Below are 27,738 nucleotides of genomic sequence, written 5' to 3'. Positions count from 1 at the left end.
TACCGAGAGAAGTGATCTCTGCCCAAACTTGCCTTAATTATTCAGATTACTGAATTAGAGCACTATAAAAAAAATTTAAAAATAGTCTCATATTTACCTGTACGGTCTGATAATTTTTTGCCCATAACGCAGTGCACCTTCCCAGTCCTGCACGTAGAGACAGACACCCATGGCCTGGTACATCATATGTAACATATAAACATTACTGTCTTCAAACACTGCACCCATCTTGTCCAGGCTGAACTCACAGATCTCCAGTAATTCACTAGGAGGTATGAAAAAGTCAAGGAACCAAATACATAGATGGCCTCTCATTAGACAACTACCTGGTAATGCCAAAGAAGAATCAATTTAAACTTTTTCAGAATGGCTCTGAGAAGTCCTCTTTTCTCTCAAACAGCATCAAAGCATCTACGCTACAACCCCAGAGCTACTCTGAGAGGCAGTCTATATACTCAGAGATATTCTGCTCGTGAGATTATTCCCCCTCCTACTTGGATATTCTACAAAACTAGCTTTCAGAAGCAGTTTTCGTGAATCACCACCGCACTAGCTATGTGTCAGAAGAAGGGGGAGTGAAACTCCCCACGTGGTGGGTACTGAATCAGGCATGAGATAGCTTGGTCTGCTTCTGGCCCAACAAATCTTGCGGTTTTGTCTGCATTGCACCGCTGTTACAACAGGTAGGCTTGTAACCATCAGCAATAGCTGCAGCCTCACATGCAGCCTCTCAAAACCAGACAGTAGGACAGCAGATGAACACAAGGACACACCTACGCTCACTCTAGTCTCTGGCGTGTTGTGTGGAGGCAGCCGTACGCTGCACTGGTAGAAACTGAGAACCGCACAGGAAGGAACAAACGCAAGGTCTCACAATCCCACATCACCTGCAGTGTTAAACTGCCCCTTGTCTCCAGGGACAACTCTTCAGACACAAAGAGGACAGAGGTAAGTTTAACTTCTAATGGTCATAGTATTTCTCCTGCAGGTACTTCTGAAGCAATCCAGCAGGTAAGATTCTTAGGTCACACACCAAGCAAGTAGAGTCAAGGTGAGACAAAGGATATATTTGTAGTGTTTGGCTCGCCTGAATTCCTCAATCACATTTCTGGCATATTTGATCATGTCCCGTACTGTCTCTGCTGATGGAGGATCATTCAGCTTGCGGATTTCCAGTTTCTCTTTATCCTGAAGGAAACACAATGGACATTATAAATGCAGGTTCCAAGCCCTACAAATAAAGGTGCACCTGCTACACAAAATTACTCTTAAGAGACAGATGGGAACTTAAGCTCTTCAAAGGGTGTAAAAACAAAGGTAGAGAACGTGGACCTGCAAGTTTTCTCTAAAGCCTTGGCCAGGAATCCTAGAATCCTCTGCGCCTTGCAGTTCACCTGCCACTCTTTACTTCCAGGAAGTCCCTTTCTTTTGAAAGATCCAAGAGCTTTTCGATTTTGTGATAGGAAATTTCACTGCTTCCAAAAGATTAGGGATTAAAATGAGTTTACTTTTAAGGCTAAAAAAGCCCAAATACCAAGTGATAGCTCAGTAGAAAACAAGATGATATTAAACAGAGAAAAGGATCCTTCATATCTACAGACAAAACCACATTGCTCCATATTTTGCCATTTCTGCTGGACAGCTCCACTTACTCTTTCTGTCTAACCTACTACTTTATGAAGAGTCAGCTGCAATCTGGAGATGATCTTTTACTGTTTAAGCCTCATATTGTTGCTAGATTTCTTTTTCCTTTCTTATGTAATCTGCCAGCTGAGAGGGCTATAGGGAACTCCTTCCAGAGCTGAAGGAGGCTGAATGACAGTTGATTCCAAGAGTAGCACATTACTGGAAATCACAGATGAAATCCTGGCTTCGGTAAACTCAGTGGCAAAATTGTCAAGGTAAATGTGGGGAAAAACACTATGGTATCAACAGAATGGCCTCAATCAAGAATATTGGGTACTATTTGGAGAAAAAGTTACAAAAGATGACACCATTTAGAGAAAGAAGATGGTTGTTTGGTCAGTTTTGGAAGCAGCTCTTAAAAGGACGCCTTTGTGAAAATGGGGGGGGAAATGATCTGGAACTTCAGGATCAGATTAAGCCAGGCAGACTGATCTTGGCTAGAATGGCAGATAAGCCATACAAAGCTCAATTCTCCTACAACCTCCAGTGATGGAGGTCCAAATGGTTGCACAGGTACAGTTGTTTCAGTATCTGTTGGGTTTGGGTATCTTTTTCCCCCCCCATAAGTGCTTTTCTTCAAAATAACTAACACCTTGTTTTACAGAACACTGTCTGGATGTCTGCCTTTGTCCTTTGAAGGGCACCAGGTGATGTCTAATGAACATAAACACAGCCTGCACATCACAAGGGGCTGCAACCAGAACCACCCTATCTGTGAGAAGACCGGTATGATGTCATTGCAGGCGTCTCCAAACCATCCAGCAAGGTCATATGACATCACCTAGAATTGACTGAGATGTCCCAACTGGGAGCTGCAGCAGGACTCTATCCCAGAACAGGAACCACTGCCCCAAGCCAGATTCGCTCGCTGGGAGTTGGTAGAAAACATGCAGTTATGGGGAGAAAAAAAACAACCAACCAAACAAAAAAACCCCCCAAAAAAACCCCCCGAGTTCTGAGCTAAATTCTTTTGACCAGGTAGCATAGACACAGGATAATTACCTACTTTTCACAAACTTTTTATCTTTGCTTTGTAGCTCAACTTTAAATAGGCCTGTACCAGGAAATTTCCTGATGTGTCACAATTAGTGGAAAGAACAAGCATCAGAAAGTCTTCTAGACAGAAAAACAAAATCACCCCCCTCCCTATTATCCTACTTTCCAAACTCTAATTAAAACAGATAGAATATTACATCTAAGGACCTGGGTAGGTGCCTTCACAGTCAGAAGCACATTTCACACTAATTTTATTACCTTTTCTTTTGTAATGCACTCCCTGCAATCACAATCAAAGAAATACGAGTCTCTTAACCGGTCATTTCTGTCTTCTGTGGGATACAACAAGTCAATATAGCTGGTAAAAACCTACATGGTAAAAACACAGCAGTCAGTGAAAAGCAGTGCAACTATCCATATTTATCACTACTAGTTCTGGTATATGTAGTATGATGAGTACATATTCATGCAACTTGTGAATCCCTCCAGCCACATCACCTGCCTGTTCCCTCACATTCCAAGCCTCTCGGCAGCATCAGGAGTTGCCATTTGTGAATGCAATCTGACAGAGAAGTGTTTCCTTTCCTATTTGTTATGGAATTTCCCTCAAATATTACCCTGGCTTAAACCCAGGACAGCAAGATTCAGGTGTGGATAAGGAAACTATCACAGCATAAATCTCAGGCTCCTGTCAGACTACAAAGAGATGCCTACTTTTCAGAAGTAAAATAATGATTTCAGGTATCCAGCCTAGGATAAATTACAGTGGCCTGGTTTTTTGGAGGCTGGAATCTCAAATTTTTCTTTCTGAAAACCTACAAAAATTGGGGCAACAGCAGTCACTAGCAGCTTTAGAAACTTAGGACAAGACCTTTAGATCTTTGAAAAGAAGAGAGGCCTGGTGCTCCAGTTCTAGGAGAATGAATATCAGATTTACTTCAGCAGCAATATTTTAAAGCAAAGAAAACCTGCTTTTGAACAGTTTAAAGGCCCTTCACATACACTATTCTTAAGTTTGCCTCTACTTCAATGGTCTTCAGAAAAGAACCCCTGCAACTAGCTTTAATGCTCTGTTTTTAAAAAGAGATCTCCCCCAAGAAACATGTCATATGCACAGCACAGTTGATCATTTTGCAGACCAAGGAACAGCTTTAGTTCCACTCCCTCATTTATAGTTATTTGAAATGTTTTGCTCAGTCTTTATGCTGAAGGTTTCTTTCTTCTTTAAAGTGTACATGTAATTATTTCATACAGTACATATTCTTCTTCTTACTCTGTGTGATCTTACACTTTCCCTCACACTCCTCTCCTCCCTTCCCTATTTTCAAAGCATGCAAAATGCAGCAGCTCCATTTATGGCAAAAACTTTAAAAATGTTGTGATGCAATGGCTACATTGAACCTGAAGATGGAGACACAGGCCGCAAGACCACACAGAGCCCAAGCAAACCCACGAGCTCACATTTATAAAATTTTTAAGTGTCAGAAAAGCAAATGCACAGAAGCCATGAAGTCCTGGAGAACTGATGCAGCTTCTAAGACAAAACTCAATCAAAAAAAGATGCCAAGCAAGGTAAATACTCCACATCTCTACCTCTCACAGTAAGCCCTCCCCAAAAATGCTGAAAATGTCCAGGATTCCACAGTAAAATTCCGAAACCAAGATCAGTCCTTGTCCATTACCACCATGCATTTGCAGTGACTGCCAACATCACAGACAAATCATTGTTAGTAAATGGCATAAAAAGAAGTTGCTCACCTGAGTCATTCACCCTTGGCTCCAGCAACTATACTCGCTTTGTTCACAATGGTGAACAGCTACAATCCACAAAAATAACCTCTCTCCCCTTCTTCAAAACTGGTATCACATACTTCAGAAAGCAGCAGGAGTTACTAAAATCAAATCTGAACTTATTTTGATCAGCATTAACCTTGCCCACTAAATTAACAAATGAGCCACTGAAACTCTATGCAAACTCCATCCCCAGAGAGAATGTTCCATATCTTCATCCCCTGCAGATATCTGAACATCCTCCTCGACTCTGCTTAACATCTTTTTTTCTAAAGTAAAAAGCAGCTCTGCCCCTGAAGACTCCCTGCCAAGTTCATTATTTGATTGAAAAAGTTTCAAGGTAAACCCAGAGCCTTACTCAATTTCACAGAATTCTATCTATCACCATTCAGCTTCACTCCACCTAAAAACACACTCTTGTTCTTCTGCGACTTCCCAGCAAACGTCACTGAGGTGATATGACCGAGTCCCATGTTTTGTGGATACTCTGTCCAAACAGAAGTCAGAGGACTTATCTGTACCCGTTTACCTTGTTTATTCTGGCTTCAATTTCAATACATTACTATTATACTGGGAACTATTACAGCAGTAATAATTTGCTTTGATCTTGTAATTTCAAAGCACCAGCCAAACATCAGTAAACTCAGCCTCATTTTACAGCTGGGTAAACTGAGACAGAGGCTGGCAGATATACAGTGACTGCTGCAGGTGCCTTCCCGTGTTTTAGCACAAAATAGGATACTGTCTCCAAGAATCACTTCGGTCCTCTAAAGCCACCCCAACTTTTCCAGAGCAACGTCTTACACTTCTCTGAGAAGCAAGAGATCCTTGCTCCCTATTATTAAATTGTCGTCTAATTGGAATGAAGCCTGAAAAGCAGGATGGATCCTACTTTTAGGATGCATGCGTACAGAACACATTCAAACACGGTGCGTTTACCTCTTCTCCAGGCTCAATCTCTTTAACAGCTCTGACTTCAGCCAAGGTCCCCTTGTACGTTACAATCACATTTGGGCAACAGCTATGGTTCATCAATGCAACACTGTAAAAGTAGAAAAGTAAACCTTTTCCCTCACCACCCCCAAAAGCAACAGGCAAAAAGTTAAGCGCCACTTCACAAAAAAAAAAAAAAAAAAAAGTCTGAAAGACTGAATCAGTCTCTCTCTCTGCAAGCTGTTCTTATTCTGAGGCTTAACACGAAGGTAACCTTGGGAAAATCTGTTGTACTGTTATTTATTCTAATGATATGGAGAATGGCTGTGCTAATGAATCATTACAATTTTTAAATCCTATTATCGCAGGACTAGGCAAGTTATTATTTTCCCATTCTTAAAGCACTACAGGACAGCTGACAGGGGTGTTCACATAGCTTAACTATCAATATCCTATTTAGGTATGTATGATAGACAATTTTCCTCAGAGGAGAAAAAGTCATCTAACTAAAGGAAACAAGCAAACACAGGAAAGCAAAAGTCATTTGCTGCACTGCAACTTAAGATAGGCGTTAAAATTTTAGCTGGCTTCTGTGCAAACATAAACAGAATCTGTGTCTGAAGTGGGAGGGAAGTGATCTCTGTCTGTTACACAAGCACACAACTTATGCAAAAAGTTGGACCGCTAGCGAAAAGCACTCCCCCTTACTACCAAGCTTGGAGAAAGTGCAATTTGCTGCTTATTTGAGGTAAATTGTATAATTTTCATTCTTTCTCTTCCAAGCTACCAAAATAATGATTGTCTCTTTAGTCCTTTTAGCTCACAGGCGTAACTGTTAAGTAGGAAAGATCTGGTTCTTGCACGCTGAGCATTTACAAACAAGGGATGGCATTGGACGTGTTTCCAGAGCATCCTGGTTTAATACTCTCCCCACCATGCCTCTGATCCTAGGCATTTCAAGGCCTTAATTTCCAATCTGTAGATCAGGGCTATGGACTTCGAACAGACCCCCCTGAAGAAGGAGAATCTGTGAAGCAAGTACTATCTACTACTGTCTGTATGCAGCACTTAGCAAAATCAGGTCCTGCTTTAATTCGCCATCTGTGAGTTTCAGATTACTTTGACATAGATAAACTACTAGTAATCTATGCCTCACAAGGAAGTCAGCCTTAGCAGACAGTGATAATACTTTCAGTACGGGGTTTGCAAAGAACAGGGGCACAACATGAAGTGGGAAGGACAGACTTAAATGGAAGAAATGTTCCTCAGCCTTAAAGAGAGCTGTGCTCCCCTGTTCACAAACTGCAGTTAGCACTTAACATCTGCAGTTTATTTGTAAAGCTAAGCAGCTCGTACATATTTTTTCCACTGTCATAGCAACATAAAGCATCCCAGTTTTTAAAACATCTGAGGAGGCTGAAAGAACGTATGAAAGGGATTTACTGTTTGCCAAGGAACAAAGGTAGAAGGGATGTTGTTCAGAGAACACCAGGTGAAGGATTATACTCAGCCAAAACAGAGAGTTGTGAATAGAGCAAGTCACCTGCAATCCTTTTCATTTTGCTTTGATCGTTACATGATGTCCCTGTCCAGAACCTGCTAGCCAAATACGTAATTGTTTCCTTACCAACCCGCATACAGTTCACAATCTAAGCTTCCAAATTACAAGTACAGCTTTACCAAAATTACCAGATGTAAAAAACCCCAAAACCGCAGCAAATCATTGACCACATTTTATTAGCGAATTAAGGGTATTTAAAAGAAGACAAATTAAGTGTTTAATTAAATTTCTTTCAGTAGAGATGTACTTCCATACCTGTGCAAGAACCTTTGTTTGTTTTTAAACAAGTTAATTTTATTTTTAAAAATATTAAAATCAACCTACTCAGGAAATATGGCTGATCCCAGATGAGAGAGTTCTTCATCCTCAATTGTGAAGCCGTTGCAGTTGACCTAAGGAAAAACAGAAAGAGACTAGATCAGCTTCTGGTCAGCTAAGTACTCCACACTCACACCTCACATTCTCATACTTCAAAGTCAATTGCAGTAATTTGCTTACAATTTTCTTTCCACCTCACCAGTACTCACAAGGAGCTACATGACATCTCAAAAAGCGAAGTGAGGACGAAGTCCCTATCCAAAGGAACATGCGGGACACTAAAGAACTGACAGTCCAATACTCGAGCCTGCTCAGTACACAACATCTAGGGGATTGCTCCTTGGAAGGCCAACCACGAGAAACAGGGCTTGAAAAGAGCGCTATGAAGTGTCAGACGAAGCAAGACCATTGCAAGCACGAAATGAAGACTGATACTGACAGGGCAAAGAGATTTCACTTAGCCATGACGAGTAAAGGGCCGAAGCAGAACTACACACACAAGGAGCCACGTAGGGATAAACAGCAGCAAACTCAGCCGGACTGGGGCAGTACAGAGCTTTAAGGGAGCATGTGTTACAGAGACTTGCCACAATGACATCTGTCATCAAGGGCACCGCACATCAGCTACAGCTAAAGCACACATGAAGAACAACAAAGGCAGTGAGAAAGACTTGAACCTAATAAAGACATAGAATAGGAGGGGACAGAAAAAGGACAGAGTATGAAAGGAAGTGTATTCCTAATTTAAACAGACACAGGATCAAAAGAGCCTGCTCACAAATGTTTCTTACAGAATAGACTGAAGCAGGTTTTAAAACCTTCTCCCTCTTTTATTCTCACTAAACTCAAGGGAATCTTACAGGAGTTTCAGCTTTGTTTCATGTGGTTTGTGTGACTTTAAGTGATCAAAATGCACCTTAATCAAGTACTTATTCCACTTTCACTGCAAGTCACATACATGCCAACACAAAGAGAACTCTCTCCACATTCATCAACATCTCCCTACATCATCAAATTGTTCACAGAAGCGCCAGAAAAGCACTAAAACAACTACTGTCACATGGCCAAGTCCAGCTGAAGCTCCAATGGGCACAGGAACGGTCTATCAAGTACAGTGTAAGTATTTGTTCTGGAAGGGTAAGAGCTTACAACAAATGCGACCAACAATGATATGCCCCACAAGCTGGAATGCAGCTCAGATTGGATTTTAGAAATACGCAAATACTTCCCAAAGCCACTCCGCAGGTATGAACTGTTCATGATGAGTTCACAATTAAGGAAAGTGTCCTGTTTCTCTGATTCACTCACCAGTATCTTTGCTTGATCTTTATCCTGCTATTTTTAGCAAGGTAGCAACCAAAGGCTCTCTGTCTCTCAAGATGAGCATGCTACTGCACTAGCCAATGTATGAACATACCTGAACCAAAACCAAAACATAATTGCTGAATATAAAAACAATAGAAGGGAAGATTATATCAACCAAGTAAGAACGTAAGGCTACAAAGGCTGACATGAAGAACAGCTTGATGGTTCTGAATCACAGGGAAGTATTTAAAAATATGCAGTGAGTTATCATCAACTCCCCTCCGCTAAGCCAGGGACAACTCACTTCTCCAATGCATCATACCAGAAATGACACAAGAGGAAGAACTAGAAGGGATGAGATACTGCTGTTTTCACCAGATGAATGCATGACTAAAAAAGGCAAGGTGGAGAGAGTAAAGAGACAACAGTGAAGAAAAACAGAGCTCGAGATCGTTCCCAATGGTGGAAAAGAGAATGCACAGAGGGAGGCACAAAATTATGCAAGGTCTTAAAGGAAAGGATGAGATGCTGGAACTTGAGACAAGAGAGCAACTCTTTGAAGATTATGACAAGCTGAGACTGAGGAGGAAGAGCACTAGCCTCGAGAGCTATGTTCCACATGGACAAAAGCAAGTGGAATGATACCAACAGCTGAGGAAGAGAGCAGTGAATGGCAAGGACGCTTTGGACAAAAATCTTTGCTCCACTCAAAAGGACAAATTACACCTTAGCTGTGTTGAATCACAGAATCATGGAACGGTTACGGTTGGAAGGGACCTCAAAGATCATCCAGTTCCAACCCCCCTGCCAAGGGCAGGGACACCCTCCACTAGACCACGTTGCCCAAAGCCTCATCCAGCCTGGCCTTGAACACTTCCAGGGATGGGGCATCCACAACCTCTCTGGGCAACCTGTTCCAGTGCCTCACCACTCTAACAGTAAAGAATTTCTTTCTAACATCTAATCTAAATCGACCCTCCTTCAGCTTAAACCCATTACCCCTTGTCCTGTCACTACACTCCCTCATAAACAGTCCCTCACCATCTTTCCTGTAGGCCCCCTTCAGAAACTGGTAAGCTGCAATTAGATCTCCCCGGAGCCTTCTTTTCTCCAGGCTGAACAATCCCAACTCTCTCAGCCTGTCCTCATAGGAGAGGTGCTCCAGCCCTCTGATCAGCTTCGTGGCCCTCCTCTGGACTCGCTCCAACAGCTCCATGTCTCTCCTGTACTGGGGGCCCAGAGCTGGACGCAGTACTCCAGGTGGGGTCTCACCAGAGCGGAGTAAAGGGGCAGGATCACCTCCCTCGACCTGCTGGTCACACCTCTTTTGATGCAGCCCAGGACACAGTTGGCTTTCTGGGCTGCAAGCGCACACTGCTGGCTCATGCTGAGCTTCTCATCAATCAATACCCCCAAGTCCTTCTCCTCAGGGCTGCTTTCCATCCATTCCTCACCCAGCCTATAGTCGTGCTTGGGATTGCGCCGACCCACATGCAGGACCTTGCACTTCGCCTTGTTGAACTTGTTGAGTAAGAAACAACATCAAAGCCCACAAAAAGCAGTGAGCAAGGAGTCAGAGGTATCCAAGTCCCAAATGCCTGCCCTGAGCCACAGCGAGGAAGAATGCCAAATGGAGGAGCAAAGTAGACAACATGAGGCCAGATGCATACTATTACTTTTAGGTGAAGTTAACTAATTATTAGAAAGTACGTTTGTACATATCAAGTACAGACATGCCTCCCCTTCTTCTAGAAAGGTTTATGCTAGGGCTAAAACCTCAAAAGGCTGTGTACTATAAAACACTTCCGAGGAGCATCCAGATGACCTTTGGAGATTTTAGTTCAAAAAGTTGCAATGTCCACAGTGGCAGATAGTTACCTAATGATCAGGATGAGCTTAAGGTGACACCCTTGGGTGTCACCAGAGAAAACCAGATGGAGTATCAGATCTCGTAGTCAGCAGTTCACAGAAGTCTAAGTACCATGATCAGGTGGAGCTGGTCCAGGACAGGAAGAGGACTTCATTATAGCCAAAACAAGGTAATCTTTGGGGATTACATTCTAACAAAAAAATTCAGAAACATCACAAGAAACTGGATGTAGTGATGTCTTTGAAGTATCTTTCTGACAAATCTAAATTGTAAAGTCTTCAAAACAGAAAAAAACTTTTCATTGAAATGTATAATTAGAAACAACACAATGGATGATGACCAGATGCTAAACATGCTAAAGAATCATCCCCCTACAGAATAACAGTCCTCTGTTTTAAGGAAATAGTAACTGTACCTCCTTGCTGGTAGATGCCCAGCTCTACCAACCAGGGTATGGCCATCTCAGCTTTCATCACAGCAGTCAACATTTGCCCCTATCTCAAAATATTAAACTTTTTTACTGAGATGTTTAAAACTGGCTTATTTTGAAGTACAGGAGGAAAAAGAAGAAAATGGATCTTTCAGTATTCCACTGGTGTGTTATTCCATCCACTACAATACATTCAATTCAGAAAAACAGGTGAGAAAAAAAAGAGGTGACACATTTCAGAAGTTATCTAACAAGACATCCTGCCCGTCCTTTATCTGTCCAGATGACCAAACTACCTGACTGCCTTTAAAAGCCACACACCAGATAAAAATTTCAGCCTGCTCTTTCTACTTCTCTGAAGTTTACTCCCTGTGAAGGTCAAACACAAGCATGACCTGACTAGCAAGGATTTCCACAAGTTTGAAGCCTGAAAGAAGGATTTTGCCTCTGCAGGGTCTCAGACCAGCAGCCTTCCATGTAAATCCAACAACAGCTGCAGTATGCTTGGCCAACAAGAAGCCTAACTTTGAGAGGATCTAATACAGGCTGCTTCCCCTTTTCTTGTGTTTGAGAAGCATCTCATAGAAAGTCGGCAGACAAGAGTCTCTTCCCCTCACTGCTGAAATGGGGCATGGCCAGTCACTTCTGCTCAAGGAAGGGGATCTTCTCCACCAAGTACACTCACCTCTCCCTAAGATAAGCAAAGAGTCCCATTTCCATTGCCATTAACATTTTTCACCTTTCACAAAGGCTAAACTCCTATAGCACCATCCACCTAAGCAGGCTGTGTTCTAGCCAACTTACTTGTGCAAAGAGAACTACAAGGGCAGCATTGTCAGGGTACTCCAAGTGCTTTGAGTAAAAGTGATGAAGAGCAGCAATGTCGTTCTGAATCAGCTCTCTCTTTTCATTGTCTAGTTTGTCAAGGTCTGTGGACAAAGAATACATTCCATTTCAGTAACAGGAACACTCCCCCATGAACTGCAGCTAGACTTAGTTTAGAACAGGCGCAGACTTAAACAGAAACCCCTCGAAGAACAGCTACTTGGAAGCACTGCAAGAAGCATCTGTTCTTCCATAAATGTAATGCTGCTTCTGCCAAAGCCGCACGTGTGCTACAAGAACATGCAGGATTAAAAGGCATTTTCTAACATCTTTACGTTAGCAGGTAATTGGACACAAATTTCCCTTTCTTGGGAGAAGGGTTAGAGTGTTTAAAGTGCATTTGTTAACACAGCAAACAGACCAGCCAGCGCTGGCCTTCTAGAAGCCTATCAACTACGGGTAGCTGTCCTCAGCTGTGTACCACAACGTTATGAGCTAGCTGGTCCCATCTACTGTGGTATGAAGTCACACTCAACACCACACTTCTTACAACATGCTTTACATAGTGAAACTTCCTCATACAGACCTAATCCTTACCACTACAAACCAGCCCAGACTCCTCCTAAGGAAGGCTGCTTATGCCTGGTTTTAGAAAGATGTGGTCTTTCCCAGCACAGCGGCCCTAACTATTTGTGGCCACGTGCGGCAGAGACCTAACAAAAGTTGGCAATAACGCTGGGGCTAATCACCAGGGCTTCCCTTCGCAGCAAGAGGAGGATAACACAAGGGTGCCCAGGAGTGCAATCCACCTGACCTATTGCAGGCACCTGCTTCAAGAGGTAACAAACAGTGCCTGAGAATGCCCATGTCTCCATGGGCTGGGGGGTGACCATCAACAGAGGTGTGTTTAACCTGCAGATATCTGAGGATAACAGGAGACAGCAGGAACATCAGTGGAAATGTCCTGACACACCTGCCAAGTGTATTCCCTTATGGGTTTGATCAGAGATTTACCCTCAGGCCCAGGACAGGTTCCAACCAAAGCTGTGGCCACTGAACCTTTTCCTGCCTGGTCCATGCAGAGCAAGGTAGATGATCGACCATACACTCTCAGTCCCCTCTTCTCTCCTGAAAAGCAGAATGTTGGAATGTTTTTTCCTAATCCTCTCTCTCACAGTGGCAGTGTCACCAGCTCACTCCTGCTCTAAGAAAGCCAGCAAGTCATCAGCCTCTCCTCTCCAACTCAAAATAATAGTGGAGAGAAAAACATGCAGAACGAAAAGGCTGCACAATGGTGGAAGGGGAAATTATTTGTAAGAGCAGACGTGAGTGACAGGAGAGTCACAAAAAATACTGAGGAAAATGAAATGGCACAATTTGATGACGACAAATCAGAAATAAGAAACTCTGAGCTTCCAGCTGACAGCTAGGTGCCTTTTCCTCTCCTGTGCAGGATGTTGCATAGTGTAAAACAACCGCTGAACATGGCAAAGGTGTGCTGAGAGATGAGGAGAGTCAGCAAGGCAGAAGGAACAGGAGTTCTTACTAACAAAACCAGAAACAAAACAAGGGCTCCTAGAGGACAAGGGGCACATTGCAACAGAAAAAACATTTTCGCCTTTTAGCTCCTGAATTAATAAATTACTGAAGACAAGCTGCAATGCAGAAGAATATACAGAAATTACTTCAGCACTTACCCATCCTCCTCAACCTCAATCCTGCTAACCTACCTGTAAAAATTATCCTTGCCTTAGGCAAAGTCAAATGTTGGCATTTTTCCCCCTTATTTCCCCAGTTGTCCCAACAGCTGTGACAGCAGCTTTTGTTCAGGAAGCAAGTAAGAATGTAATCTTGCTGTGCTTGGTTACTCTGCTACCTCAAGTCTAGCAATGACTGCATTTATTCAGCATTTTATAACGGGTTTTGGAAGCCATCAGAGTGAGAAATGTGAATATACAAACCTATTGCCTCCTCGTACGTTACCCCCAGCACCAAGAAAGAGAAATGACAGACCAGTGAAAACTATGCCAGGATGGTTACTAGTTCCCTAGCTGCTCAATTTCTAACTCTGCCTCACCGGACGTAAACAGTAGCCTTCCAGTTAAAAGCAAGCCATTGCCTCATCTCCTTCCTTGGATTATTTTGGAGCATTTAGGACATGGAATTTCAACACAATCATATATAACATGTCAAATTTGACTGGCAGTGACAGATACTGAAGCACAGTCCAGAGGGTTCTGCAATTAGCCCCTTAGTCACTGTCACCATCAAGCAACTGTACTGTCTCTGATTTTATGCCTCCTGGTAACAAATACCAGCTATTTTAATTTTACAACATTACAATTCTCAAAAGACACCAGAGTACCAGAAAAGCCATGTGATGGATGTATGCTACATAATTAATTCTGTTTAGGTTTTCACCCTTGTTTCACAGCCCCCACAAGCAACCAAGGAAAGAAAGAAAGAAAGAAAGAAACACACACTGCACTTTCAAAAAAAGAGGAACCATGATTCTCTTTGTTTACTCCCTTCCTTCAACAGGAGTTGGATGCTCTGAAAGGCTTTGATGGAGGGGGACCAGGGGGAAGCAAATCGTGAATATAGATAACTGCCTCTGTTTACCTGCAAACCTTTTTTACTTACGTGATTCAAACTCTTTTACAGCAAGCAGCTTCTCCGACTGTGTTCTTTCAGGGTGAATTTTCTAGCAATAAGGGGAAGAAAAAAACAACAAGAAAATATTTTAATGTTTTAAGTTGGCAGTTTTGTCTACTCATTCATAAGCTGGGAACTCCTACCTGTAAAACAAACCCAAATCCACGCTGTATGGAATTTATAGAAGTTGATGAACAGCAACGAGTTAAATCAACTGCCCTTAGTAAAGCCATAGAAATATTCTCTCTGCACCAAATTAGGCAGCCAAAGATTAACTCCTATCAAATTTATATACAGTATTTTAAATATGTCATTTGCTTTGTTCTAGACACCCAGAAAGCTGCTAACAATAGCAAGCAGGCAGGAGACAGGCTTCACTTTGAGGAAAGTGAATAAACTGACTGTTGACAGAGTTCAAAAGCAATGCTCCATTGTTGGCCTAAGGCCACTTCTTTGTAATCTTGGCCATTAAATATGGCTTTGCAGGTGGCCCAGCAGCTGAGGTTCAGGGACTATGGTTTGCATATTTAGCTTTCATATGACATGTAGGGTTCTCCCCCCTCCCTGTAAGTGATAAAAGCACAAATTTATTCCAATGACTTTTTGTCATTAAACATTTGATGTTGTTTGTGGATCACCACTAAACCACACTTTAATTAAGTCACACACACATACATGCACACACACATATCTACACACACAGCAAGTATGCAGCTACCTTCCCAGCAGGCCACCAAAATCCTCACTACACACAGTATCCAGGTTGCCCTTGTCACATAAGCAGACCTCAATCACACGAATACGCTTCAAAGAGGATTTGTTTTTGTGGAGAGTTTAGAGCTCCACAAAGATACACAGCATAATAACCTTGAAACTCATGAATCCCATCCCCTCCCTGTAAGCGCTTGTATTATCCTCAGTATCCATATAGTTAGGGGACACTGAAATGGAAGTTGACATTGCAATCGTATTTCCTTACTAATAATATTCTTGTTCTCCAAAGACCAAGGCCCTGAGATTTCCCTCTCAAACTCTGTTTTTCATCACTTAACTCAAGTAATCGCAAACATTTATACCTGAATCTCTCAGAGGTGTTCTTGGCTCACAAATGTACCAGGACGTACACACTACACAATGCTACACAGATACAGCTGAAAAACAGTACAACAGCAAATTGCTTCATAAAGACGTCAGTGCCTGCAGACAGGTAACACTAGGAGCATTCCTTAGAATGTAACTACACATACCAAGTCTCGTTCTTCTTTCTGTTTACCAACACGGCCTTGGTGCTAGCCCACGCATGTAACCAAGAGCTCCTGTCTACCAGAATGGAGGCCAAAACACCATGCACATTGTGAAACTATCAGTAAACTTTTCCAGACTCTGTTCAACAATACCTTGGCTGTAAATTACAGCTACACAGCCTAAAACCTCACTAGCCTTTCACCAGCTGCCCCCAAAACTCTCCAGCTGGACTACGGTGGCCCTGACACTGTGGTCTGATGGTCAGTTCGTCCGGCTGTTCATGCTCCGTATTACACCCATCTGTACACAGGAAGCTAGTATGTATCTGCTTTGCAGGGACAGTTACTGTCGGTCAATTTTCATTTTCCTGCCTTCCCTGGCACCCAGAATAGGAACATACCTCCCAAGTCTAGCCTCCTGCTCACCTGTTTGGCAAGGACCCTCGCTGTTAGCCTCACAGTCTCCGAGGGATTCCAGTTCCGCCCAAAAGTGCACATGGCGGAACACTCTAGCTTGTGCATTGGCCAGTCTTCCTTCTGAAAATGCAGAAAAATATTTTAAAAAAATAAGCCATGAAGATAAAGTGATGAAAACGAGGATGCAGCAAGTCCTGCCAGATCCTGGAGGTCAAGTGAAATGTGTTTCCTTTAAAAAAATAAGATGACGCTCACTAAATCTGAACAAAAGCTTGAGTCACATTTAAGGGGTACAGCTATCCTGCTTTTTTCAAACAAATTCACAAGGGATGAGTTAAGGTCAGAACATCTTCATTTATTCAACGGAAAAAAAGAATTAAATGACGAAGAAGCAAACAGACAACATGATTTATAAATCACCAGTTCTTATTGTTCAGATCAAGCACGTGAGGACAGAGTAGGTCTGAGCTTGATGGCTTTATTGGGTTCATTTCCATTTAATACCTTGGCCCCTCATTATGAGACGACCCTGGTGTAATCAGGAGTAATGTGTCTGAAGTCAATGGATTCACAATCACTCTAAGAATTGGTATATGTAAGGTCAAAACCAGACCTACTGGATAGAATTATCAGATTTTTTCCTTAAATGTTGTACAATAACAGTACGGCTAGGCAACGAAAACACACTAATAAAGGCAAACACATTTTAGTTAAGAATGTGTAGCATATTCCTAGCTCAACATACAATAACACTTGGAGTGATGGCACAAGTCACTGGCTTTTGGCACTCTACGGATTTCCTCCAAAGCAACAGAATCTTTCAAAGATGAGCACAGAATCCCAGATTAACATTCTGCACTGGCACACAGAGCCTGGCATAGCATATTCTCCGACTGCATCAAATTTCACTTTATGTATTTGTTCAAACACGGAAATATTCTTACTTCTATATTCAAGCAATGCCGTTATTTATTTCTATGTCTCATCCCAGACACACATTTACAGCACTGTGTTAGAACAGACCTACAGCATTCTGCCTGTATAGGGAGCATCGAGTTTTATTTTCAGACCAGTTTTTAAACTGGTGGAAAACAGTACCAGAGGAAAGAAATCACAACAGATCCCACAAATTTATAAGTGATTGAAAGCAAAAACTTGAAAAACTTTTTGCAGCGTCCAGAAAGTTCTTAATTCCCCTTACTGTGACTCACCCAGTATCACAGACCTAGTTAGCCTACTAAAAAAAATTTTTAAAATAATTTTAAAAAAAAAAATCAATATACCCCATCAGAGTGACTGAGTGGCAGGAACAGAAGAAACACGGTTTCCCCCAGCTGCCAACTCACTGATGGCAGGAGCCATTTGAGACACCCTAGGCTATCTAAAACATCTATGTAGGACCAGTAGATACGATACAGGTCTACTGGGAGATGCATTCTTGTGGGAGCTACAGATGGAGGTCACATAGGACAACGCAAGGCACCTCAAACAGCCAGCTCAATCAGGACCCCCAGTGTCTCCTGCCTTGGCTGGTCCACTTATTTACAGGTTTTGCAGATAAAACAGAAGCTGAGATCACCAATTTCAGAGTTAGTACACCAAAAAATCTTTCACTGAAAATGGCCATTTTAATTGCCCTGGGTACGGACAGCTTTGGGAGTTTATTTTATTAGGAAAAGAAAGGTGAACACCCACCCCAGCCTCACATATGCTGCAAGGGTATTCAGCCCCTCACAATGTCAACTTCATTGTCCTTGATATCTCAGTATGGTACTTCCAAAAAAAACCCACATACAGGCTGCTTGAATTAAGCTCCAATGTAAACGTTCTAAGAGGATGCAGCAATACAGACCAGGAGAACCAAAACAGTATATTACACCATAATCATGTCATGTGAAATTACACTCTCAACTCTCCTACAGCTGTCACACTATAAAATGCATCCCTTGAGGGGTCTGTTTCCTATGTATGCCCCAAGACCTTCTTCTAGAAAATTCCCCATAGCCTTCGCTTAAGAATCCACAAGCTAAAGGCTAAGAAGAGACACAGAGGAAGACCTCATGTCTCACCCCTTCTTGCACACCCACAACATCCACCAACTTCAGTGTGATTGCTGGGTGTGCAAGAAGCGCCGGCACAGAACCTGAAATTTTGTAGGACCCGCATCCATGCACACCAGTTAAATAAACAGGAGAGACTACCTGATAAAACAAAAAATCAAAACGCAAAATCACGTGCCTGTCTCAAAGCAGTGTTTTTAAAAATCCGTTTGTTCCCTTTATTCTTTACACATTGTTAATTAAAATCTTTCCCCAGGCAGAATCATACTGAGTTATATGAACTAGTAGGGAGGTTAAAGGGACAAGATACGGCTGAATTGTGCAAAATGAGATAAAAGCCTGAAACACCACAAGAAGAGAGAGTACTGATGACTGAGTAATACCTGGGATGGAAACACTGTGACAGCAGCTTTCCCTGCAATCACAGCAGGACTGTATTTTTCATTCTTTTCCACATTTTTCTCTAAGTAGTTTGAATTATAACAGGTAGCATTGTTCTAGTTGAATCCCTAATGCTGCATTAATGATATTTTCTTCCTATTTTCATCACATCTGCAGTATTTTTCCCTTCATTTAGGAATGAGTGACAACATTTTTGGAAGGGAAGTTCTTTAAAGATTATGCTTTTTACATCAAAGCATGGAAACAATCTTCTCCACCAAGTTCTTTAAAACGATTCCACCGTGCAGGACTACTGGATTAATTCCCAGAACACTGTCATATAGCTCAGCATAAAACAAAAAACCAAAACACCCAAACAACAATACATAAGACTCAAAAAAATAAGACTCGAGTCCAAACAAATGTCCTCATACCTCCTTCTTCACATGGACCTTTTCAATAGGATTAATTTCTGTTGTATTTCACTTCATTGAAAAGAAACACACACAAATACCAGACAGAAATGCTGGGCAAGCCAGTATAGGGGTTAAGCCCACTTCTTCAAAAGCTGAAGGCCCACTTACATTCAAATGGCATCCAACTCTTCAATTAAATTTCAGTAAGGCAACTTCTGATGTCTGATATTATCCGGTGAAGTTCTCTAATACAGTCCTTCACCAAGAAGTGAAGGTAAGAGTTTCACATGTCTTCACAGCCATCCTTCCCTAACATCATTTACCGAATGGTAGGCCGTAGAGGGTATTTGACTTCCATGGGTTAAGGTTCAAAAGGTTCACAGGAGACATTTACCACAGAAAATTACATGGAGAAAGTTTCTGGATAGGGGTACAGACTCTTTGCCAAGACAATCTTAAGCAGGGTCTTGCAGTGTTACGTTCTTCTTCTGCAGAATCATTACAGCAAGAATTTCGTATTTTTTCTACAGCTCACTAAAGAGGAGTGGCCAATTTCTACAAGGTCCCATTTAAAACACATCTGCTTGATGCTAATTCCAGGTCTACAACTACATTTTGAGGCTTACTAGCTGGCTAGAAATACATTTCCCTTACTCCAGGAATACCAACTACAGCACTCTAACATGACACGTTAAGAAAAACCTGCAAATATTTTTTCAAAATATATTGCAAATACGGAAAGTCATGACAAAAACATCTCTTTCTGCACTTTGGCTAGCTGATCTCCACTCTGGGAAAAATAATAGCTATGTGTAATAACAGAAAGAGGAGCTCCAGTAGCTGGTTCAAGTTCACCAGTTCCACAATTGCAACCACGTAACCCTCTTAAAACATTTCTCTTCAGAGTGTTTCAGCAGCTAATTTCTGAGGAGAAAAAATGAGCACAGGTCTCCTGCTGTTTGACTAAAATTATTATAATTTAAGAAGTCAAGACCTGAACAGCTGCAGATGGGGTCTGAAAGCCACCGCTATAATAACAGGCCTGCGCTTCGAGGAGGCAATAGTGGAGAGCAGAACGGTATGAATCAGCTAGAAATCACAAACCCTTTTAAAAGGAGAACTGGATTAGGGGCTGGGAAAAGAAAGATTCAGCAAACCCTGGCTAGATCCTACCAACTCGGAAAACATTCCGGGCAGCAAGGACAGGCAGTGAAGACAACTTCCTCTCTCATGTGCCCTGCACCTGAGACTGAACCTATGCCTATGCAAACATCGAGCTTAATATAGATCAAACATAAGATTATCTATCTTAAAAGCAAAATAGTAGACCAAAACTGGCTAAAGACATGTGCTAGCACTAAGGCGACTGTGCCAGGGCCAGCGTGCATGCGTACGTGTGTGTGTATAGAGTGCGCCCTAAACAAATCAGCCACCGTAACGCTGCAAGACTTTGTCTTCCCCTAGGTTCAGTCCCTCAGACTACAGCATGACACCACTTTTCCCAGCGACCAGGGCAAAGGAACTACGCTGCAAAGCAGGACTTGGTCAACGCATCAGACACCTGGCCAGATGTATTCTCTTACCACTTGGGGGATCTTCAGCAAGTCAATGTATCTTTGTGTACCTATACTCCATTTGCAAAAACAGAAACGCCACCAAGACTGCTGTGAAGCTTCATTCATTAAATGCCTGGGCAGTATTTTAAGAATCACAAAACACGGATACTATACGGCTCAACAGAGTGCGACATACATGCAGTGTCACTAACTTTGCTTTCAATAACCACATTATTCTGAAAGAGGGAAAAAAAATTAACTTAAAAAAATAAAAATCAAATGAACAATGCCATCACAATTCTCAGGTACAGCCCTGCCCTTTTATCAGCGTTGCATGAAGAAGTCTCACATCCATGGAGGCAAGAGGGACACGTTTACTGTACATACCAGTGTTACAAGTTCAGTATCAAGGCACAGATGTCCTTTTTTGGCTTTGACAAAGAATTGCTGAACTGCTGAAAAGTGCCTTTGAACAAGACAGGGATGAAGATGCAGTGCAGATTGTCTGTGCAGCACGTAGTCAGTGGAGACTGGTTTCTAGAGAATATTATGCTTGAAGGTAACTTTGAAAGGATGTCAAAGAATTCAGTCTCAGCAACATTCATAAATTTCATCAGACTGACTCAGAAGGGCCCAAAACATGGAAGATAATGTTGTATCAACTATGGAGTCAAAAGCCATATGCATATCACCTGTAAGAGTGAAGTGCTAATACCTGAAGTGCTAATGCTTGTCATACTATTGTCTAGACATCACGACACCTAAAGCATCATACTACACACCCCCAGGCAGAAAATACTTTAATTCATTAATTTATCAGACAGGCTTTTGCTGAGCATTATCTCCTGCAGTCTTAAGGACACTCAGTTTGAGCAGTTCAGTTTTTTATTCTTGCAATATGCCCCACTAGAGAAAGAATATTCTGGCCACAAAAAAAAAAAAAATCAAATTAAGAAAGCAATACATGTACAAGACACTACCCAGAGGAAAGAGAGAAAAAAACCTCCTTGTTCTTTAACATAAAAGTATAAGCTTTGACAAGGCTAGAAGTCAGGACACTGAGGGAGGGACTGAAGAAGGGACTTGGAGGTAAAAGCAAAGGACCATGGATCAGCAGAAGTAAGTTCCACTACTTCCACCATGATATCTACTTGTTAATTTTTCTGGCACAAATCACTGAGCTTTCTTACTTCAGTAAATCTTGTTTACCTGCTTCATAAACCATTGTGAAATTTATATGGTAAGAGAAGAAACTCACAATCTCAGATAAAAAGGCTAAACAGCCAATAAATTGCTTTTTTCAACTATTTCCTTCTCTCAACTAGTTAAAAGCTTCCTAAGAAAAAATGTCATATGAAAACATCTTTTACAAATAAGCATTTCTCATGAATGAATAATGGGTTTTCTCTACAGTCTTTAAAACTCATCCAGATTTCTCTCAAGAGCCTTAAGGATGCTCACATAGTAAGCGTTCTCTTACTTCCCAGCAATTGCCGGCTGTCAGTCTTTCAATATTCTGTGAACTATTCCAAATTTTGTAAAAAACTTATTTCTTTTAAGCATTTTGAGTCCTCCTGGTGCTTCAAAACCAAAAGGCCTTTTGATTCACCCACAATTCACTAAGATATTGTGGGAAAGCAGGAATCTGGGGAGGCAATAGAAGGACAACTAAGGGGAGGCAAGGTTGGCTTCGCAACTTGCGCAATGGGTGAATAAGATACATCCTTGAAATAAAAGCAGTAGCCATCTCCAGAGCGCTTGGGAACCGAACAGCACAAATCACAACATCTCCGACCAGATAATGACAATGGAGAATAGCAGCACGCTAGCATGTAGGAGAAGCTTCAGATTATTTATAGCTAACACGTAGTTGCATGTCAGACCTTTGGTGACTCAAATCCTTCACGAGCACCTTCACATACTCTGTGCCCAGCACCACAGATCTTACATCACTTACACTATTTAGCTAGCAATCCAGTTGAGTTTTTCACACGTAAACTGGATAATTCTTCCATATCAAGTTGAAAGCCCACAAAGGTTAGATACTAGTTGGGGCAAAAAAATAATTTTTTTTAAGGTATTTATTCTAGTTTGAAGTGAAAACAGAATTAAAACTGCATGCAAATGTTTTGGATGTCTTCATATTGCTCTACTCTAGTGTATGCTTATATTTTCTTTTCAGGGGCTTTTAAAATACAAAGTATACAGAAAGAATAAAAGTTGCCAGAATGACTGAGTTAGGGACAAAGCATGGTACGTTTCAAATGGTTATGGCTACTGTCAGCTGTGGCCACCCAAAATATTTGCAAAGATTCTAAAAAAAAAAAACCCAACAAAACCCCCTTAAGATAGCTATTTAGTGATTTTATTTTTCCATTAGACACAGACTCTCCTACCAGTTTAGCGAGCTAATGTTAAATTATCTGGTTTGTGCTTAAAGAAAGAAGTAATACAGACATAATTAGTGGGCTGACAGGCAGCTCTAATCAAAGTCTCAGTGGTACCATGCCCTGGAGCTACTGATCTTGAAAGATTCATGCAGACCATGTCCAAATCCTGTAATTGTCCGATGCACAACTCCATGGTCAGCATCTGTGGGATTCTGAAACTGACTGGACTACTATTAACCATAGCTACGATTAGAGACTTTCAATGCCACACAAACAAAAAAATGGAGCTCAGCAACTCCTGCCCTCCTTCCTCCCGCACCCTCACAAACTGCATTACCATACCTGACATTCCACATTGCAGTAAAAGGCCTGCTTGCATCTTCCACACTTGGACAATCCTTCTTTCCTTAAAAAGAAAACAGAAGTTATTTTATTCTATAAATCTGAATGAAATACAAATGTATCCTGCATCACTTTTTTGCACAATATTTTGCATTTCACAATGAAAACTGTATTTTCTTCAGAACACTACAACTACAGCTTGAATCCCATCTTCCGATAGCAGACACCATTTTTAATTCTTCAGAGTGTCACAACAAGTTTTTCCTAACAACTGTTATTATGCAAAAGTGCTCTGCTGTCCTGATAAACTGCTGGGTTTGGAAACATGTTATTCTCTGCTGTTTGACAGACAGCATCCTTTTTTGCCACTATATGATGCATACTGATAGGTAACTTTTCCTTGGTTTTCAAACTTCCCAATTGCTCCGTATACATGCTCATCAACATTAACCCTTTGCGTCTGCGCTGCCAGTTCCATTGCTTCTCTTTATAGTTACAGAAAGCATGACCATTGTTTTGTGAGTAACTGCCTCCCAACACCAAAAAACCATGTTGCATTATTAAATACACTGTTTGATCTCCAGCCACCACATAGCCTCTTACTGTTCCACTAACATCTGCTCCGCTATCTGTGTATTCTAAGGTGACCTAAGCCTCACGCTCCCCTTTTTTTTATATTTGTATATATCCCAACACAGGGAACTGCCAAAAGGAAGGTCCTTTTCTGCTTCAAGGTGCATGTGTTGTAGCAGATCCCATCAAAAATAGAGCATGCGTTACCCAACACGTGACATTTTGGTGTGACAGCTATAGGGATCTCTCAGCAGTATCGAATACTTTAAAATGTCTACACACCCTCCCCAGTATAAGTCAACAAAAAAAGTCTTAAACTGAGGTAAGCTCATTGGAGTAAAACAAGGGTGAGTGTCCTCACACAACATGATGGCGTACAACACTTCAGAGGTCACTGGCACTTGGAGTCCATAAAGCATAGCAAGTCTTGACATCCTCTGATTGTTCTTGCAAAGCAGATGCAACATGAGTGCGTCAGGCTAACATCGTGACTCTGCTTGCTGACAGTATGCACCTCAAGCACAGCTGTGTATTTAAAGTAAATACTATCAGATGCAAATACAACGTTCTAGTCTCTGCCCATTTTACTACAACAGTTTTATGGCCACTTCGCAAAATTTCTCTAGTACTGAGTCCACAACCTTCCTCCTAACACTCTTCTCAAGTTCACGCAGCACAGTTCAGAATCTAACACATGCTAGTCCAGTGCTAATGCAACAGGGCCCAAACACAAAACACATTTCTGAGCATTGGCAGATAAAGTTACATCCCCGAGATATGTTTTCTCTTAGTGGAACCTCATCACCCTGGTGTAAAATAGGTTCAGACTACCCCACTGTAACTGCTATGGTATTTCATTTGGTATATTCCTTGATCACCGTGCTCCTCCAGAGCTCCACTGAAGAAGCCTGCATGGAGAACAAGCAGTGTTTAAAGAGACTGCTCCTGGAGATGATCTTTAAAAGCTATTCCATGAGACAACTATTATGTCTACAATATTACTTTGTATCAATGGAGCATGGAAAGTATTCTTTGGTCTTTTTACAGAGAGAAATCTTCTGGATGTGATAAACAAAACCAACCAGTTTCTTTGACACAAGGGGATCTGTGGTTAGGCACAAGAGAAAACACAAAATATAGGGGCTAGGAAAAGCCACTGGTGCAAAGGAGAGGAGAATCACCTCAGTCCTACAGTTCTTCATATTAATGGGACTCACTTCACTGACTTCACTAGGAACTGTATTAGGTGCTCATATGCAAAGAGAGGGGTGAATAAAGTAAGTCATAAAGTAGATAATGTAATGAGGAAAGAAAAAGGACAAGGTCAAGAGAAAAGAGAAGAAAATGAAAAGCATTAAGTGAGTTAAGATGACTGGACAAGAGATGAAAAGACCTACTAGAGTGTGATAATTACATTCTTCAGTATGCCTCTCAGTCCACATATGCATGCAATACTTACGTATTGACTAAAACAACAAAAGTACAACAGTTGTTTTGTTTTACTGAGGCAAACACTCACATTTGCTCCAAGTTACAACCAGGTAAGCACTGTGATTCTTCAGTAAGCTGTCAGAAGTCAGGCAAGTACTATACCTTTTAAAAACATGGTGTGATGTGACACGCCGTTGCGTCACATCTAATTTTCTAACGAAAAACCTAAAATGCATTTTTTTAAAAATTTTTTTTTCCCCTGCAGCAGCTGACATTGAGAGGTTTACGGCAACCACTGGAATATCCGCAGCAGGTCAAACCGCCCCTCCGCACAGGCGAGGAGGGGGGCTGCTGCGCCCCCAGAAAACTCGAGCACCCCGCAGCCTTACAGAGCTGGGAGCCAGGCCTGGCGTGGCCAGGACACGGGCCTGCCATCGGCGTGCGTGGCACTCCAGCTTCAACGCTCGCAGCCACTCCGTAGCGAACCTCTCGTGCTGCCCGTGCTTTGCCCTAGTAACGGTAATTTGCCAAAAACTAAGTTTTCGAACAGAGAAGCAGAAACGTACGGGTATTTCTGTATATTTCATTACAGATATACATATATTGTGTTCATATATATTCCATCTGCATGTAAAGCATGAATCAGGCAACTGCAGACCCTCTCTCCCGTTACATTCAGTGACTATTACGTTACTACAAAACCTGATGAAACTTCCCGTGAGAGCGAGGTGTCAACATAACCGCCAGAGCACGTGAAGAGCAAAACTTTACTTTTTCTTTCCTCTTCCTGAACTGTTAAGCGAGGAAAACCAATTTTGAGCTACAAGTGTCATCACGGGCCTGCCGGCAGAGAATCAGGGAGGGAAGTTTTGCCAAGAAAGGCCCGCGGAGCCCCCCTGGCAAACGCTCTGCGGGGCACGGCCGCCACGATCAGCACTCGCGGAGCAGCGGCCCGCACGCCGCTGACTGACACGGCCACGGCCGGGGAACTCGGGTGGCCGGCCCGCCGCTGGCTCGGGGCGGGCCGCCGCCGGCCGAACCGCGAGAAGCCGCCCCGGGGCCGGGCCCCGCCACCGCCCGCCGAGCCGCCACCGCCCCCCGGGCCCGCCCCAGGCCTCTCCCGGCCCTACCTGGCGAAGCAGCCGTCGCAGTGGCTGCCGCGCTCGCTGACAGTCAGCACGGCGGTGTAGGCCGGGCAGCTGAAGAGCAGCTCCCCGATGGCGTAGCGCCGCCGCGCCCGCAGCCCCCTGCCCTTGCCGGCGCTGACGAATCTCTCCAGGCCGCCCGGCTGCGGCGCCGCCTCCGAGAGCATCCCGCCACGGGGAAGAGAAGGGGCGCCGGGGCAGGCCTTCCCGCCGGGCTCCCCTCCCGGCCCGCGTACTCTGGCAGCAGGCTCCCGGGGAGGCCGCGGCCGGGACCCGCCGGGTCCTAGCGCGCTGCGGGGCTCCGGAGGACCGCTGCCGCCTCCCCCTGCCCGCCGTGCGGCGCCGGGAGCGCCTCCTCCGGGCGGCGGGGGATTAGCCGGCGGTGACCGGGGAGGGCGACCAGCGGCTGCGCACCCAGGAAGTCGTCTTCCCGCTGCGGGCGCGGCCGCAGCTTCGGCCCGCTGGGCGTCGAACCCCCCGGCCGGCAGGCAGGCAGGCGTGCTGGGAGAGCCGCCCGGCCCACGGTCCCCTCAGCGCACCCGCCGTGGGGCTGCCCGCCCACACCTCCACTCAGACGCGGTGGAAGTCTCCCCGAGACCCGGCCTCGACAAGTACATCAAGCAGCGAGTGCCCCAGGGAAGGGGCTCACCCCACCAACCTCATAGCCCCTATCTAGAGTAACAACATGGCCTCCCAAGACAAAGCACTTCAGTGATGAGCAGTTTTGCTGTTCAGGTCATGGGGGGCTTCAGGTGCCATGGCCTGCTTGATAACTAGGGCAGGACTCAGTTCACACAAGTCCGGTGCCATGCAGGTTTCCCCACCGCCTGTCCTGGTTTACACCACGTACTGTAGGGCTGTGGGGGTAGAGGGACCCCTGTGTGACCCATTTCTCTGGTGGTGTGAGGAAGCAAGGCCACTGAAGATGGTGGGGTGGGCAGGAGATGAAAAAACGTGACAGGAAGGGGCCTCTGGAGGTGGCCAGCCCACCCCTGCTGCAGCCGGGACAGCTCCAAGAGTCCAGCCAGGGCCTTGGCCAGCCCAGCGCTGCCATGCGTGGCTTGTGGATACCAGGTTTAGGTTACGGCTCAGAGGCTAGAAAGCTGACCATTCTCTCCTAGTATTTTAGGATAATCTTCTGTAGTCTAAGCCAAAAAAATTCCACAGAATTAATGAAAAATTGTCATAAGGGATGGACTTTTCTTTATAATGAATCAGTCAATCGGCAAAGAAACAACAAAAAGTCTGAATATGACAGCAACAGCCATGTTGTAAATACAACAAAACCTCCAACAGCAAGAAAATACTTAATTTATGCAAAGTAAGAATTCCTATCTTAGAATTATTAAGAATGAATCTATTACTGAAATTCAAATGCAACCCAGGGGAAACCAATAAAGCTCTCTCTACGAA

General features: G+C 43.2%; 1 protein-coding gene across 1 annotated transcript in view; it reads right to left on the bottom strand.

Moving 5' to 3' along the window:
* The window catches only part of SMYD2 (SET and MYND domain containing 2), a 30,764-nt gene extending 3,900 nt beyond the window's left edge, over positions 1–26,864 (bottom strand). Inside the window, exons 1-10 of the mRNA XM_075749247.1 lie at positions 26,311–26,864; positions 23,177–23,240; positions 16,041–16,151; positions 14,359–14,419; positions 11,695–11,819; positions 7,292–7,359; positions 5,413–5,515; positions 2,941–3,051; positions 1,068–1,188; positions 98–272 (exon numbers count right to left, since the gene is read on the bottom strand). Of these exons, the coding sequence (XP_075605362.1) occupies positions 98–272; positions 1,068–1,188; positions 2,941–3,051; positions 5,413–5,515; positions 7,292–7,359; positions 11,695–11,819; positions 14,359–14,419; positions 16,041–16,151; positions 23,177–23,240; positions 26,311–26,492 (1,121 nt within the window). The 5' untranslated portion in view covers positions 26,493–26,864. The remainder of the gene's footprint in view (positions 1–97; positions 273–1,067; positions 1,189–2,940; positions 3,052–5,412; positions 5,516–7,291; positions 7,360–11,694; positions 11,820–14,358; positions 14,420–16,040; positions 16,152–23,176; positions 23,241–26,310) is intronic.
* Between the last annotated feature and the right edge of the window lie 874 nt (positions 26,865–27,738).

Source organism: Balearica regulorum, chromosome 3 (genome assembly GCF_011004875.1).
Source record: "Balearica regulorum gibbericeps isolate bBalReg1 chromosome 3, bBalReg1.pri, whole genome shotgun sequence".
NCBI lineage: Eukaryota > Metazoa > Chordata > Aves > Gruiformes > Gruidae > Balearica > Balearica regulorum.
Note: the sequence above shows the minus strand (reverse complement) of the source record. Positions and strands in the feature narration are given on the sequence as shown.